At 41.1% G+C, this 16,636-nt stretch overlaps 1 protein-coding gene across 6 annotated transcripts in view; it reads right to left on the bottom strand.

The window, feature by feature from the left end:
- The window catches only part of MYO9A (myosin IXA), a 566,016-nt gene that overhangs the window by 28,236 nt on the left and 521,144 nt on the right, over positions 1 to 16,636 (bottom strand). For all 6 annotated transcript variants that reach the window (XM_050968015.1, XM_050968016.1, XM_050968017.1 and 3 more), the window contains 8 exons: positions 11,901 to 12,013; positions 10,694 to 10,851; positions 8,950 to 9,173; positions 8,270 to 8,386; positions 7,178 to 7,366; positions 5,841 to 5,888; positions 4,090 to 4,201; positions 1,072 to 1,133 (listed from right to left, as the gene is read on the bottom strand). In XM_050968015.1, coding sequence (XP_050823972.1) covers positions 1,072 to 1,133; positions 4,090 to 4,201; positions 5,841 to 5,888; positions 7,178 to 7,366; positions 8,270 to 8,386; positions 8,950 to 9,173; positions 10,694 to 10,851; positions 11,901 to 12,013 — 1,023 coding nt within the window. The remainder of the gene's footprint in view (positions 1 to 1,071; positions 1,134 to 4,089; positions 4,202 to 5,840; positions 5,889 to 7,177; positions 7,367 to 8,269; positions 8,387 to 8,949; positions 9,174 to 10,693; positions 10,852 to 11,900; positions 12,014 to 16,636) is intronic.

Here is a 16,636-nt window from a genome sequence, read left to right as displayed (position 1 = left end):
TATCAGTTCTCCTTCATATTTGCATAAAACACACAGGTTCAGGTCTGAGATCATAAGGATACAAAAAGCTTAACCATGTAAAGCAACTCCATTCTCTTGGAAACACCACAGAAATGCATTTATCCCTGTAAGAGTATCACGGGCTGCTATTTGTCTATCATCATAGATCCAGCTCCCTCAAACACACTGCAGAGACTCAGTACATGCACGGTCAGGGTAGGGAGTGGGGGATGGCTGAAAAACGATGTTAAAGTAAATACATTCAAATGTTCTTCCAAGCTTTAACAAAGAGGATCTCTAGTGACACACAGGGAAAAGTTGAACTATGTTGCCCTCTGGGACTTACACTTTGGAAGCTTATAAAGCTTTGCATATGCTATTCTCCTCATACATTACCAGGAGCCATACCAGTTACTTACTGAGTGCAATAAACACAGGAGAAAATGAAAAGATAAAAGTTTAATGGTTCATTGGTATCTCTAACAACCTGCTGAATTTATTCCCTGTTGTCTATACATCCTGACTGCCTGGTAAATAACAGCTAAGAGAACATGCAAGGTTTTATTAAGTGGGTACTAGGGGACTTCACTGGCTGCTGGAGTATCTAGGATAACACAAGTTAATTGCTATAAAAATGTAACAAGATGTAAAATGGAAAAGAAAAACCACCGCCACAGGTCAGGAAATACAAGTGATACTAGATACCCTCGGCCTCGACTAGGTACCTCGTACTATATACACCGTGACATGTGCTATAAATTACATCTACTCATTTCTCTACTCTGAAATCTCATAAATGCTGTAAAATGAAGCAGGCTCTTCCTGCTGGCGAGAATATTTAAGGCCTTGGAGCAGATGAGTGGAATGGCAGGTGGTACAAAAAAGCATTTAGCTCTCCACCTCCTTGACGAGTGAGCTCACCTCTGCAGTTGGCACACATGCACAGGAATGCAACCCAGTTTCCAGCTAGTACAATTCCACCGTTGTACCTGTAAACACTCCGTAAAATCACTAATTAAAGCTATGCTCATAGGAGAGAAAAGATATTTAAGTGGATTGACCAAGTCTTACCTTTTTGGAGCACTTGGTTGTGGTTTTAAGACAGCACTTCTTGTGACAAGCATACTTACATACTGTAACAATGAGAAAAAATTATACTTAGTACTTTACAGTATCTCCTAGCATGTTCGTGTAATAATCAGACTCCAGACACCCCAAAGGGACAAAAGGTTTAACCCAGCAAAAAGAAACAGTTAACCAAGTGATTGCATTCTGTTATTCTACTGTAAGAGTGCATCACATAAGATCTTTTATGAAAGCTTGTAATGCACTGAATAGTCATTCTGAGCTATGTGTACAGGTTATGGTTATGAAGGAGGAGCGTATATACAAAATTGTAACTGTACTTCAGCATCACCTCACAACAAGACAGTGAAGCAATCAGGCAGAGAGGAGCTACTTCCCCAGACCCATGAGACTGGCTTCAAGCACCTAGACCGGGGTGGGCAAAATACGCCCCACCGGCTGCATCCGGCCTGTTGGATTGCCACCCCCGTGGCGCTACGGGCCATGTGCTACTCCCAGAAGCGGCTGGCACCATGTTCCTGCGACCCCTTAGGGAGTGAGGCAGAGGGCTCCGTGTGCTGCCCTCGCCTGCAGGAACCGCCCCCCGCAGCTCCCACTGGCCGGGAACGGGGAACTGTGGCCAATGGGAGCTTTGGGGGAAGTACCCCCAGGCGAGGGCAGACTGATGTGGCCTCGGTGCATGCCACTGCCACCCTGGAGCTGTTCCAGGTAAGGGACATCAGGCCGGAGCACACACCCAACCCTCTGCAGCACCACTCCTGCACCCCAACCCCTACCCTGAGCCCCCTCCTGCACACCAACCCCCTGCCCTGGGCCCCCTCCTGCACCCCAACTCCTTCCCTGATCCCTCGTACACCCCCTCTGCCCCAACCCCTTGCCCTGAGCCCCTTCCTGCACACCGCACCCTCTCCCACACCCCAGCCCCCTGCCCCAGCCCTACATTTATGGCCCTGCATGCAATTTCCCCACCCAGATGTGGCCTTTGGGACAAAAGGTTTGCCCACCCCCTGATCTAGACATTGTCCAGCCCAGGAAAAAACAACGGGGAACCATCAAAGCAAATGGGAACAACTTGAAACTAAAAGGAAAACCCCATTCTACAGAAAGGGGGGAGTTTTCCCTAATTTGAATATCTATACTGACTAAAAAAACAAACTGCAAATCCTTTTCAAGTGGAAGTGGTTTGAACTGAAGATCATCCAGAACTTGGGGAATAGTTGTCTCAAGGCAGGAGGTTGTCCACAAACACTGGATCCTTCCTATAGCTGGGAAACTGTTTTAAAGCAATAGGTACCTCTTATTTGAAAAGGGATCTTATCTGATATGAAAACGTGCAGCCCGAGGTTTCCATTTATTTTCCATGTAACTTGTATATGTTTGCTTTCCCATTACTATTTCATCTTTCAGTCTGGGGATTTTCTATACAAAGGCCCCCAAAGACACAGTGCAAGCAGTGATAGAATCCCTTATTGGACTGAGTGGACTCAAAATGTCACAGTTAGTAAAGCCACAATACAAGTTAATTAGCTAACGTTTGTGCAAAGATTTGGTGTTCTGCACATTTTACAGCCTTCTGCTTGATATTTTGGACCTGATTTTTACAGCTAGTGTTGAGAGCAGTTAACCTAAGCGACTCCATCTTGTAAGTCTCTCTGTTCTGTATGTAGGGCACAGCATGTCTCAGAAAGATCACAAAGGCTGTGTTGAGACAGGAGGGTAAAAGCACAAGGGTAAAACCACAAAAAAAGGAAAAAGACTTAACTGTTAGCAACAACCTAATATGGAAAAGTCTCGACATAACCATTTGTTTAATAGCTAATACGCAGGGCATAGTCAAGTGTAATAGGTTAAAGATAAGTAAATGACTTGCTTATTGGCTGGGGGGATGTTGTGCACGAGGAATACATGCATTGCTAAAAGGTATATAGGTTCCTCAAAACCTAAAATCTGGGTCAGCTCCTGATTAGCAGAGGCCCACCACACTCAAGTGTTGTGGCGAATTGCGCAATAAAACTTTGGTCTGTTTTGGAACACTCAGAGTCTTGAATTCGTGTGCCTCAGCCTAGTAACGAACTGTGTGTATCCTAAAGGTATAATTCACAACACTAGATGCCAGCAATACACATAATATGCATTCACAAATGGCCACTTCTGCACTCAATATACCACTTGGGCTGAGAAATACCTTATCTGCATTCACAGCCCTAATAAATGACAATCAAAGCCTTTATTTTTAAAAGGTACGACAGTTAATGTTTTTTGACAATTCCCAGGTTTGGAGGATTGGTTCAGAAGATATTCCACAAGTTTATATGGTTCTCTGAAGCTACTCTAAACTACTAGATTTGGATCTGTTTGACTGGGTTGGAAATATCTGATTTCAGTTCTCCCTGTATCCAATTTTGTACTAAAATACCACGACAACAGTACTTCAGCCCTTCCTCTCCCATCAAAAAGCCACATTCAATTTTTAGAGCCGTCAGAAAAATTAAAACAATGGACAAAGCCCTCAGTTCTCTGAACTTTTTCTCATACCCACAAAGGTCCAATTGACTCCAATTTCAATACTCTAAACTGGATTAATTGGTGTCAGGCACATCAGGGCACCAGAAATTCTACAGACTGAAAAGGCCACGTATCCACGTGCCGAGACTATGGAATCGTAGCTCAGCATTCTTCCCTGCTAATATTTTTCTTACTCCTTTCACTGCCTTTATACAGATCAAATTAACCGCTCCATGACTAGCTTCAAGAGCCAGCAGTGGATTTGCAGTTTTGTGTGAGATGCCCACACACAATTCCCACAGCTGGTGTCTCCCTTCTGCATTGTGTGCTGTACAGTGACCCTACTGGCTGATTTCGGGAGCACCCTAGATGGGTCCCCTGTTCTCATGGCCTCAGGATGTCATCGAAAGGAAGAGCAAAATATACAGGGGATCCTTAGGAGCGCAATAGGTATCACCAGGAAACGAACACAAGATGAGCGGAACGGTCCATACTTACATTTACAAACAGAAGCCCTGTCCATTATCCAGATCAAGGAGGAGCAGTACTCGCAGTATGTGGGGATGCTGTACTGGGTTGCCTTAAAGATGTGACCATTATGCTCTTCCACCTAGGACAAAATACAAGATTGACAATTCAGTGGCTCAACTGACAGAGAGCTGGATGCACAGCCTGCTGCAGAATGGGTGAATTAACTGTCAGCACTTGGAGCATTTCGACAGCCACAGCTTCTTTGTTAGGAATGAATTCAGGACAGACCTTCTTCACCACAGATAATCCCAAAAGAGATGTGTGTTTCTGTCTGAGTCAGTGTATTATTTGCATTTTCTTTTCTGAAGCAATTTACTTATAGATCTTTCACAACTAGCCGCCTAAGTCTGTGCCTGAATAAAATAAAACTGATACACAAATTGGTGTATATTGAGCTGCAGAGACAGAATGAACAAGGAATTATTTCCCTTGAGTTCTGGTGACATGTCAAGTTGTGAGATTGAAACTCTAATGATTTAAGTGTGTTACCAGAGCACCAATTTGGAAGGATCTCCTTGTTCCTTGCTCTTTTTACTTTGATGAGTCCAATCTTCAAACATTAGCAACCTGAATGGACATCAGAAAACTGTATTTGGACTCTGAAATCAGCATTCAAGTTCCTAAACAACTAACTGCCAATCTGAGCATTTGCAGCTGGGATACAGATATCTCATATATTTACCCACTTCTGTAAATTGCGCTCTTTTATCAGAGGGGTAGCTGTGTTAGTCTGGATCTGTAAAAATCAACAAAGAGTCCCGTGGCACCTTATAGCCTAAAAGTCTGTAAGATGTCACAAGACTCTTTGTGGGCTTTTTTAGTTACTAAACTGCAGTTCTGTTCCTTCTCCAGCAGATGGCTCCATTTCTAAATGCAATAAAAACATCATATTCCTTTGACCTAATGTTACAAGAATGGAATGCAACTTTCTGAATTTTACACTATGGACATCTAGGCACATACTAGCCTCTGCTGCATATTATACACTGATACATTCCATTATTTGTTATAAGGCTAAGATTTTGTCACCCATATTTTTAGTAAAAGTCAGGGACAGGTCATGGGCTATAATGAAAAATTCACAGAAACCCATGACCTGTCCCTGACTTTTACTAAAACTATCCATGACAAAATGGGGAGCCTGGTCAGCTGCATGCAGGCTAGGAGCTCCAGGGGCCCCCACTATCCTGGGAGCTTGGAGCTCCAAGGTTCCCCCTCCACTGATGGCTGCGAACTGTGGGTGTTCCCCCGCCACCTGTGGTGGCAGGGAGCTGCGGGGGGGGGGGGGGGTGAGGGGGGGCGGGGGGTCCACCTGACATCCTGGAGCTGCGGGGGTACCCAGCAGCTTCCAGGCTCCGCAGGCAGCAAGGGACCCTGCATCTCCCAGCCTGTGCTGGCTGAAGTCACGGAGGTCTTTGGAAGTTATGGATTCCACGACTAAATCGCAGCATTCATTATAAATTATATTGTTCCTTCTACCAACCCATGAAATTGGAATTAGCAATAAAAGCAAAGCCAAAAAAGAGAGAAAGAGATAAAAGCAAAACTAGTTCATCTCATTAGTTTTCCTAGCACATTGTTAAATCTCTCTTCCAGTGAGATTTGTTCTTAGTAAGTTACAATGCTCAAATGTAGGCACAGTGATTTCTATCAGCATGATTCCTTTCTGACCACGCAGACTTTAATTCTTTAACACCAAAGCACAGATTTCAACTTACCACATCTGCTTCTTTTTTTCTTCTCTTTTTTCTCTCTGTTTTTGGCACCTAAGGTGTATTTAAAAGAGATTTAAAGATAATAATTAAATCAGAGAGTAATAGTTCAAGTTAAGTCTGCTGAATTCTCTCAAATTTATCTTCATTCCACCTCTTCTTATTCTTCATCCGCAAATCCATATCCAGCCCCAGCCATCTTGGATAAAATAACACTGCAGAAAGTGAATGGCTGCATAGCAGTATCAATCTTGACCTGCAACAATCCCTGCAATTCCAGGCCCGAGCATCCCCCTCCACAGCTCTGCCGGTTCACTTCAATCCAGACCTACAAGCAATTTGGACATTTCATGTCCTTGACCACTCACACAGTTCTGCCAATGCACACTGTGACTTGCAGACACAGGCATTATGGGAAATGTTTCAAATGCGTGTCAGTGACTTAGGAGCCAAAATCCCATTTTCAAGTCGGCTGGGTGATTTTGAAAATTCAACCTTAATTGCATAACTGCCTTGCTTCAGCTGAGAGCTCCGGGCTTTGAAAAAACTGCACTACAGGGCTCACATCCAGTCCAAGGACTGTGGCCCACAAGAAACTTGCCCTGAGGACTGTAGATGAGCTGCAGCATGGGAGCCAGAAGAGAGGGGTTGGCTCTCCTCTCCAGAACAACAACTGGTGACCCCCACCAGCCTGGCCTAAGAGCCATTAGTGGTTTTAATTGCAGAGCAGAAAGAGCAGGGAGTGAGGAACCTGTGTGTGTGAATGGCAGTGTGGATGTGAGAGCAGGGTGTGCACTGTGGTAGGTTCTGGTTGCTCTGTGACCATTAGCTGGTTGCCGCACTGATCTGTAACCTGGACACCCTCACCTCCCCATACCATACCCTGCAGAGGCTCTTCAGTGGCAGCCGAAGCTGAGAGGGAGTTGGGCAGGTGGTCACTGGGGGACGGGCAGAGAGGCAGAATGAAGGAACACCTTTATTTTTAAGGCATGATTGATCCCAGAAGTGAAGGCACTGGAAGGCTCTTGGTGAGGTCTAGTAAACTCTATACTATGTTCCTCTGCCTTTTCTCACCCTTGGATGATGAAAATAATCTCAAATCCACCAGAAAGTGCACATGACCCTCTACTACCCCCACTTCCAGATGAGCAGAATAATTGTCCCATTTTTCAGAGGTTGCCAGCTGAACAACCGGAGGTGAAAAGCATTACACTTATTTTTACTGGAGGCCTCCTGCCAGCCTTATCCCCAAGGCTTCGCAGCAATGTGGCTGCCCACTTTGACAGTCTACAACATCATCTCAGAGGTATGGTGAGAAGGAGGCAGACTGGTTCCCTGCATACCTTTGCAGCACTGTAATCCAGAGGTTTGTATTCTGTCATATACTCATCAAGGAATACTTTAAAGGTGTTGACCCAAACTTTGACGGGTGATTCACTCCAATCCCTCTGCTCTTGCCTCATGGTTTTCTCCAGAATCTGCTCGAACAGGGCATACAGGTCTTTATACCGGATGCTCTTCCCATCATCCATCTTATAGAAACAAAAGGATCAGAAAACGGACTTTAATAGGACAGATTTCCATATATTCAGAAAGTTGTTCCAGCCCTGACTGGCACACTTGGCCCTTGAATGTGGGTAAGTACAAGTGTGATGAAAAAGCTAGTTTGTCCATTGCTATTTCATAGAATACACTGTACTGTACAGTGGCTTGTTGGTGGATTGAACAGCAAAAGAGAGATCAACTGAGCAGGCTACCAGCTACATGAAGTGTGGAATCGCATGAAAGTGCTAGAGAATTTTTGTTAGTTTTGGGAAGCCTAATCTTGTAACATACAATGCAGATCTATACAGACACTCAAAGGGCAAAGACTTCTGAGTTTGTAGAAGTTCTATCACTGGAATTTTAACAACAATGTTTCCAGCACTTTGGGTAGCTGTAACAGTTTACTACTTCCCATTTAATTGTGCACATTCTAACCTACAATGTAGCTTTGGCTTCTCAGCAGCATATGATTGAGGTTTGGAGCAGTACAAGACCCACTGTAGGTTAGAATACTACCTGCATTACTGTGATAGGGGTTACACGCGGCTGAAGGTAGGGTTTATCAGGGAGTCATTACACCAGATTTACAATTTGACAGAACCAACAGCATTTGAGTAGATTGTACAAGCATCTCACTTTCAAGGCACCCAGACACAGCACACAGCTTACGGCGAGAGGAGCATATGTATTTCACTGAATGAACTTTTTAAATTTATAAAGTTTCTGCCCTCCTTTGAGTCTCCGCCACTATTTTAAGGTGCATTAAAGATGCTGTAGTTTGGTTTTGTTGTGGGAAACTAGGGCACCTTTCCTTCATTCTTCCTTGGTATAAAGTTTTCTATGTGCTACTCTTCTAAACTGGTACTTGACATGACAGCACCTTTACTTACCGCCAAAGCTGATGAGTAAAAGCTAAAGATGTTTTGCCGGAATTCTTTTAATGCTTTCTTAAACACCACATCCACAAGTGTGTCCTTCTTACTGTCTTCATTATCCAGATCATTCATCTGGGAACCATAGAAAGAATTACAATATTCTATTTTACGCACCAGCACCACTTCTTAAGGAGAAACTGTCCTCTTATAAGCAGATTACATCGTTTGATATTGATAGGTTATGAGAATACACTTTGATTTTTGCATTTAGACATTATTTCCTTGCCAGCCAGTTAGCCAATCAGACCAACGACTTCCTGAAGACTTTTCATTTTGTTCTGATGGTGCGGAACTAAAACAGCCAATTCGCTGATCAGTTGTTTTCCTTTGGAGACCAAAGAGGAGTGTTTTTTCTCTCTCCCAGTATTAAAAAATGTATTGATTAAGTAAACCCTGCCCACCATATTGACTGTGAATAACACAATAACAAGGGTAACTCTGGAAAATTATTTAGAATGGCTATAGTCAAGATTGCAGCTTTTGATCTAAAACTGTCATCTCAGTTGTGGTATAAATGTTGCCACTGCTGCTCTTTCAAGAGGTGACCCTGATTAAGTAATGTACAAGACAGCAGCACTTTATCTGTCTTTTGTTCTCTATTGTAGTTATGCTGAAGTAAAAATGGCCGAGCGTACCTTTTTCAGGAGAAACTCATCCATGCTTTTCAAGTCACCAGCACTGGTTATGATCTGCAGAGAGTCATTCTGCCACTGTACAGGCTCCAGTGCCAAGCTGCTGATCTTCACGCTGCGCTTACGCTTCACTTTGGGAGATGGCTCCTTGTTCTCCTTAAATTCCCTTTTGTAGATGCCTGACAGCTCTGGACTCCTTGGGGGTGTCAGGTGATGTGAACCCAACTCTACAATTAAAAGTTAGGAAAGACAAATGCAGATTATGACTGTTTTTTGAGTGCCCAGAAGCACCATCGTGTTGTTAATTTCTTACACTTTTCATTATTAAAGCTTAAAATACTGCAATATTTAATCTCAGAAATGTCTACTCAAATGTGCTCAGTGCACAAATAATAAAGATGATTTTCCCCAATGCCAGTACTGCAAGTTCCACCCAGGACCTGAAAATCAAGCTGGAGTCTCTCTTTCACCACCACCACCAATTTTGTGATGGGAACTTAGAGAAGAATTCGACTGATAAAGTACAAACCAGAAGAGAACCCAGTTCACTCTCTCTCCAAGCTGTACTGATGGTCATGATAGGGTAACAAGGAAAAAAAAATAGTCACTAAAGTTAGCAGATATTACTCTGAATATTCACAGATAGTAGAGTAGGAAAGTGTCATATTTGTACATCAAATATCAGAGTGGAATCAACCTAGCCCCTTTGCCTGTTTCTTTGTCTGTCCAAGGGGGAGAACACCTGCTTACCTCAAAGTGGTGCAACGAGATTGTTAGTTATTTAGTGGTTGTACAGCATTTTCAAAATGGAACATGCCAAATATTATTAGACAGGCATTTCCTGCAACCTATGGAGAAAACAGAAGCCCTACTACACAGGGGAGAACAAATAGCCATCTCTGCATCCTAATTCTGCTGTCTCCCACAGAGTCCAGAAAGAGGTGAGAGATTCTTAAGAGAAGAGAAAATGTTTTTCAGAAGCTTTTTCTGCAGAGATCCCAGCACATTAAATAAGAAAATGAGAGAGAAAGTACTCAGAGCAGTAATGCAGCTTTTAGGCTCAGCTGGAATGGAAGGCTTAGTGGTGAGCTAGTCATCAAATTTGATATGTGTGATCTTTCTAGAGAGACAGGTCCAAAGCTAGCTAGAGCTGAATTTATTTCCTTTCAGATGCTTGAATTTATTTTAAAACAACAATACCACATTTAGAGTTTTCTTCCCTTAAACTACTGATACATGTATTTATAAACCAAAGTTTCTTGTTTATGACATTGTTTTGACTAGTTAGCCTAATTTTTTTTAAAGTAATCAATGTGTTTCCTGTCTTCAATCCTGCACCCATGCGCTCACCTGACCTACTCAGGAAAATTCTCTAATTCTGCAGTGAAAACTAGCACCTACTCTAATTCCATCACTCTAATATATAACCTCATTCATTCACTAACAAGAATTTAATTATACATTTTGAAGTTTTTCCTGATAAAGGAGAGCTTGTCCAACTCTGCTACAAACGTCAACATGGAAGCTGTAAAATCTCTGCTTGATTATAAGAGTCTCTAGATGTATTTACACCAATTAAATGAACTTCATATTACTACATCATTGTTTAACTCTTACTGCTCAGTTTCAAAATGGTTATTATGGTCTGTATCTCCAAGAGGCTACATTGAGTACAATTTTGCAGACCCCTCAAAACACCTGAAAATAGCTTGGCAAAACTGCCACATATCCCTCCTCCGACATTTACCTTCACTAAGCTGGAGGCCAGGAGTCACTTCTATGTTTGGTTCCTCTTGCTCTGTATACAGCTCAAGCAGCTCAGACTGGGTTGTAAGCTTCTCTCTGGGTGTTTTCTTGTCTCCCTGTTTCCCTTTCACCCAGAATCTCATCTTGGCTCTCTGAGGCCTGTAAATAGGTGAGAAAAGAGAAATTGCTTTAATTCAGATGATTTCCATTTTTTTCCAAATCTGATTCCCATGCACCTTCCTCATTTCTAACACCAACAAAACCTGTAAAACTGCATTTTGGAACATGGATCTATTTCACTGTTGGGAAATCTAGGCAAAAAAGAAAAGCACTAGATATTCATCCTAGCTGGTGTCTAGTTTGGATGAAGCTGGGCTTTCTCCGATGGAGAAAAGGATAAAGTCAACATACGGCCCACTCAGAATGACTCTGTAATCCAGTCTGAAACTGACTCTGGAACTGTGTGTCTTGGATTTCAACACTACAGTTAGCACTGAAATACACTTCAGAATTCTATTTGCCACTGTTTCTCAATGATAATTTATCCTTAGACAAGTCTACATTGCTTAAGTTAATACTGGATACTGAACTTACATTAAATATGTATTTTCATTCAGTATTAAAGGGAGTTTGGAAAGAATTCTGTATACAGTGATTAAATTGTACTTCTTTACCGAGATGTGGGTCTTACACTGTAATGTTTATTCAGTTTCATTGTGCATTCTTCCCTGTTTCCTTGATTGACACAACACAGTGATTCTCACACAATGTTCTATTTCTACCCAGGCCTGTGATTTGTTCGGATTCTTGTAGTTAGTTTTAAGGGCCACATTTTCAAAAACACACACTTAGGTGGCATGAACCATCACAAATGAAATACAGGGAAACTGCAAGTTACTTTGACAACTGGATGGTTTTGCACAGACAATTTCGTACCCATTTTTGAAAATTAAGGTCCATATATCTTGCTACATAAGGGTTCTTGGTTTTATTATCCTATTCTTTTGTAATATGAAATAAAACTTTTTAATCTAACAAAAATCTCAATCCTTAGGTTTAACCTTCAAAGGAATTCTTGAAAAGACAGAACGAAAATCCAGTGAATGAGCCAGTTGCCCTAATGTCTGAAGGGAATCATGTATGACATGGGTTAGACTCATTCTCTCCCATCATTTCAGCTCTCCCCTCATCAGGTATATATTTCATACCTTCCGTCGGCAGGCAGATTCTTCTGAACAGTTGCCAGCTTCCCAATCTCACCCTGAGACATTGTTTTATGAAGCTTTGTTTGGCCTTCACTTGATGTGAAACGCTGCAATGTCTGCAACAATTACAAGTATAAAAATACTTTAAAATCAAGAGACTAGTTAGCACTGCAGGTGACACAGACCTCCTAGAACAATCTGAGATTTCAGCTGCTACACACAAAAAATTGAAAATGTTATATGCTATCATTAAAATGTGTACCGATTTCTGTTTGGTTGTCAAAAAATTAACAATTGGGTGAAACCTAAATGGATAGGCCTGGTCCAACCTATTGATGATCCACTCACAGGCAACAAGAAACCTTAATGCCTCCTAGAAGAGGAGAACATTTTAAGTACAGCAAAACATATATACTGGCTTCAGCACTGTATTTAACTACATATTTTCACACAGAATTAACAAAACAACTCCTTTCCAAAGAGCATCCCTTAAACTAGATTTAGCAATGGATATTTTAAACTGCTTCACACAAACCCACAGTTGTCCACATTACAAAGCAACCAAGAATGTTCAGCCAGTTGGAACACTAAACTGACTGATCAATCCAACTCTTCCTTTTAGAAGAGGGACATCTACAAGAGAATTTCCAACAGATACTCCCAGCTAACAATGAAATTGTCAATAGAGCCAACATATGAGGGTACCCTATAGGATATTAATACATCCTCCTCAGTATTCAAGTTTTGGTGTGAATTCAACTATGTAGAAGACTAATAAAAATATTGATTTGTCCAAAGTGCTAGCACTGACCTGCTAAAATGAAGATACACCATTTAGGAGGATGCAATATAAAGAAATACATATGCTATGTTCAGTCACTAACAGCACAATTCATAGTTCTTTCAACAGCTTATAATGCTGTGGGTACATTTCGAAGTGTGAATGGATTTAAATCACACAGCTCATTAAATTCAATAAGAGTTCCATGAACTATACTGTAGGCAAAGCTTTGAAAATATATGCCTTTTTTTTGGGTTAAGTCTACTTGATTTTAAGTATTGCCTTATTTTGATTATTTCTCAATATTACAATATTACAGAGATGGTATTTTCTTAATCTCCCTCGCATGTTATAATAGAGAGGCTGTTTTCACAATGTTTTGTCGAATTTGGTTTGAAAGAGCAATGGTTATGGTTCTAAAGAGTTGTCCAATATTATGTCTTGAGGCAGTCAGTGAAGGTTGGTAATTTAATTCTAATCTATGCACTTTCATAGCCCCATCACTGTAGTGTCCAAGAACAAATAATTAAAAATTAGAAATACATAATAAATATATTTTCCTGCCCTGGCTATAGGAGGAAATGGTTTGATTAGTTGATAGTATTTTTTGTTTGTTTCTTCTCTCCTAAAAGAAAAAAACCTGGTGAAAGTTGTGACTTTAAGTAGATCCTTTTTCATTTGGCATGTGAAGCTATACATGCATGATATTCCTGAAGCAGCAGGAGAAGAGATTTGGCCATATTAAACAAGAAGATTAGCTGAAGATGGTCTGTTTAATCATCCAGCTTCTGCAAATACTGATGAGATTTGATGACTCCATCAATGTGACTACTGAAAGAAAACTGCAGCCATTTCTCTCAGCAGAGCAGCTGGAAAGATCACAGGGTGAGAAACATTTCTTGACATGTTAAAAATGTCAGGTCATTATGCAACTATTTTCTGCTAAAATTGGGGTTTCTGAACCTGACTCCTGGTTGTGACCATCTTACTGAAATCACCACATTTGGCACAAACACCACAGGAGCTGGAAGTCAGACTTTGTAAAACCAGATTGTATGTTACAATCAAAAAGCCATTGATGGTTCATGCTCACAGAACCTTTACAGGAGTGTCACCTTTTCCAGCAACATGAGTGCTATGAGGCATTGTGATGCATGTCAAGGAGTGTGATCTCTTTCTGGTCTATACAACTGTTTTTTTTAAATGAAAACACTATGATCAGCTGAACATGCTGACTTATGTTTAATGCATTTCTTTCAATATAACCATTTTTTCCACTGTACCCATGAATAATCTATATTTAAAAAGGTTTAAACCAAAATTACATAAAATATGGATTCCAGGAGAATAACAATCACTGTGTAATGAAAAACCTGTTACTGTCGAAGAGCCTATTTTATTTCTTTTACGTATGTTGTTTTCCAGACATTTAAAGTGTTTTATCTCTTTCAGCCAGCAGATGGCAGCATATGCAGAGCACTACCAACACTGAAATAAGCTGCATAATAATTCAAGCTTGTGGATTTTCTCCAACAAAGGTCAGCTGTGCAGCACTGAGGCTCAGAATAAGATCCCAATCTCCTTCCAGTATTTTGATTAGTCTATTTGTGTTGTGTTGTGTTAAAGATATATTTTAAATACCTCAAGAAACTAGAAAAAAAATCTTTCATATTGAAATGACAGTAGCTGTTCACGTAGATATATGGATACAATGAAATACCTATTTCAGTAACTGATACCTCAGATGCTCATGAAAGTAGGTACAGTTTGTACAAACCTCTCAGTTTAAAAATAAGCCTGTTAAAATATCTGTCTCAATGACAGCAGTTTGACTAAGTGGATTCAACCCTATTTTGTGATCACTTATCCTTATCCACAGAAACTTCTTAGCTCTGATATGTGTAAAAATAAGACATTATAGGGGAATTTCTCAACAGTGCACTTCTGTGTTTTGGGATCTTTCTGGTATTGCACTTTGCAAATGAAAGCCATGGTTCATGTGGTCTGAGTGCACATGACTGGACACATTAAGCTTGGTTACTACTGTAAGCAGTAAAGGGGAAAGAAATACGTGCATGTTTGCTGTCCTCTTGGCCTAGATATGCTCCGCTTCAGCTTAAAACAAGCTCCATGTTGGTTCTGGCAGCAATGGCTGTGGGAATTCCAAAACTAGCGTGGAAGGTTTGTTGTGCTGGTCCGTAGGCCAATACCACAATGTTCTTCCAGCTCACAGCTAGTGTATACCCATCCTCACATCTGATCTTGCAAATCAAAGCAACCAAAAGCTTGTGTGCACACAGGGTATGTCTACACAGAAAAGAAAACCCTGCGGCTAGCCCATGCCAGCCAACTCAGGTTCACAGGGCTGTTTCATTGCTGTGTAGACTTCCAGGCTGGGGCTGGACTGGAGCCTGAATTCTGGGACCCTTCCATCTCGCAGGGTCCTAGAGCCTAGAGTCCAGCCCAAGCTCGGAATTTTACACAGCAGTGAAACAGCCCAAGCCCAAATTGGCTGGCATGGGCCAGTCATGGGCTTTTCTTTGCTGTGCAGACTTACCCACAGAGGATTTACATACAATGGTGCTGGTAGTGTGGTTTTTTAGACAAGTCTGATGAAAGGATCTGTGTATGCTTTTTACATCAAGAGCATGACATGAAATCAGATTTTTCATAGAAAGAACGTGGTGCGGATGTGATGACTAAAGCTGATGTAATTTTCTTGGTAATAAATAGTTGGAATATGCAAGAACAAAGTGCTTATTCTAGTGGTCATCATGATTACACTGCATAAAACTTCCAGCAGTATAAAAAGAATTCAGATACCTTGCTTGTAAACACTTTCATAGTGTAGTTATTTATGTGAGCAACAACAACAAGTATTATAGATAGGGAAATAATCAGCTCTACTGAAGGGGCTTTTTGTATGATGACAAAATGCAGCAGGGAGATCACTGGCATCTTGCTTGTTGGATATTAATGTGGGGACTGGAAACAGCCATCTTTCTTGTGTGAAGAAGAAAGGTCTGTTGATGCATATAGCATAGTGAAACAATTCTAAGGGGTATCTGAGATCATTCAACTATTAGATATGGTTTATTTAAATTATTTTTTCTTGGCACCATTGAGATTGCAATCACTATCCTACTATCCTCCTCTTTAGCTCTTCCATAGCTTTGGGATTGTTTTCTATTAAAAAATTAAAAACTATTTAACAACTGACTATATTTTTGAATGCAAGGTGTTGGCTTTAACTTATAATGCCCTGAATAGCTTGGAACTGTCCGAGCTGATAGAGTGTCTCTTCCCTTGCCATGCTGCCATAGTTGCAATTGACAGAGACATTCAAGCTGGATTGCCCTTAAAAAGCGTGGATTGCCCTTACAAAGAGAGGGGGCTGGCAACAAAGTGTTCTCTGTCAGGGGGCTCAGGTCTGGAACAAGCTTTATCCATAAATTTAGAACAGGGTTGGTTTGCTGACCTTTAGAGCACACTCCAAGGTGCATCTATTTGTGCAGGCTGCAGGGGGTAAACTTTAAAGGGTCTGGCAGGGTACAGGAGGGAATTAATTTCCTCTGGAATAATATGGGCTGAGTTTAGATTTAGTATGTGCATGCTGCACAAATATATGTGACTGTGACAGATGGAGATGATACTTTGTTCCATCATGCTGGATTGAAGGATTTTCATAAGATGCATTTCCCACTGATTAGTGATAGCTTATGACAATTATTTCATGGATCTTCGTTGAAGTAATAACCCTCAAGTCCATGGATTGTCTGTTTCATGAGTTGGACAATGGGTGACAAATTTTGGAGTTACTCAGAACTTTTTTTTTTTAATTCAAAACTCACGTCACTGCTTTATTAAGAAAGGTGTAGTGAGAGTATCCTCATTATTGTCTCATTTTCAATGCCTCCTCAAACGCCTTGGGGAAAAAGGGTTTCACTTCCATAAATGG

The sequence above is a fragment of the Gopherus flavomarginatus genome, chromosome 9 (assembly GCF_025201925.1).
Source record: "Gopherus flavomarginatus isolate rGopFla2 chromosome 9, rGopFla2.mat.asm, whole genome shotgun sequence".
NCBI lineage: Eukaryota > Metazoa > Chordata > Testudines > Testudinidae > Gopherus > Gopherus flavomarginatus.
This window is presented reverse-complemented; position numbering and strand designations above follow the sequence as displayed.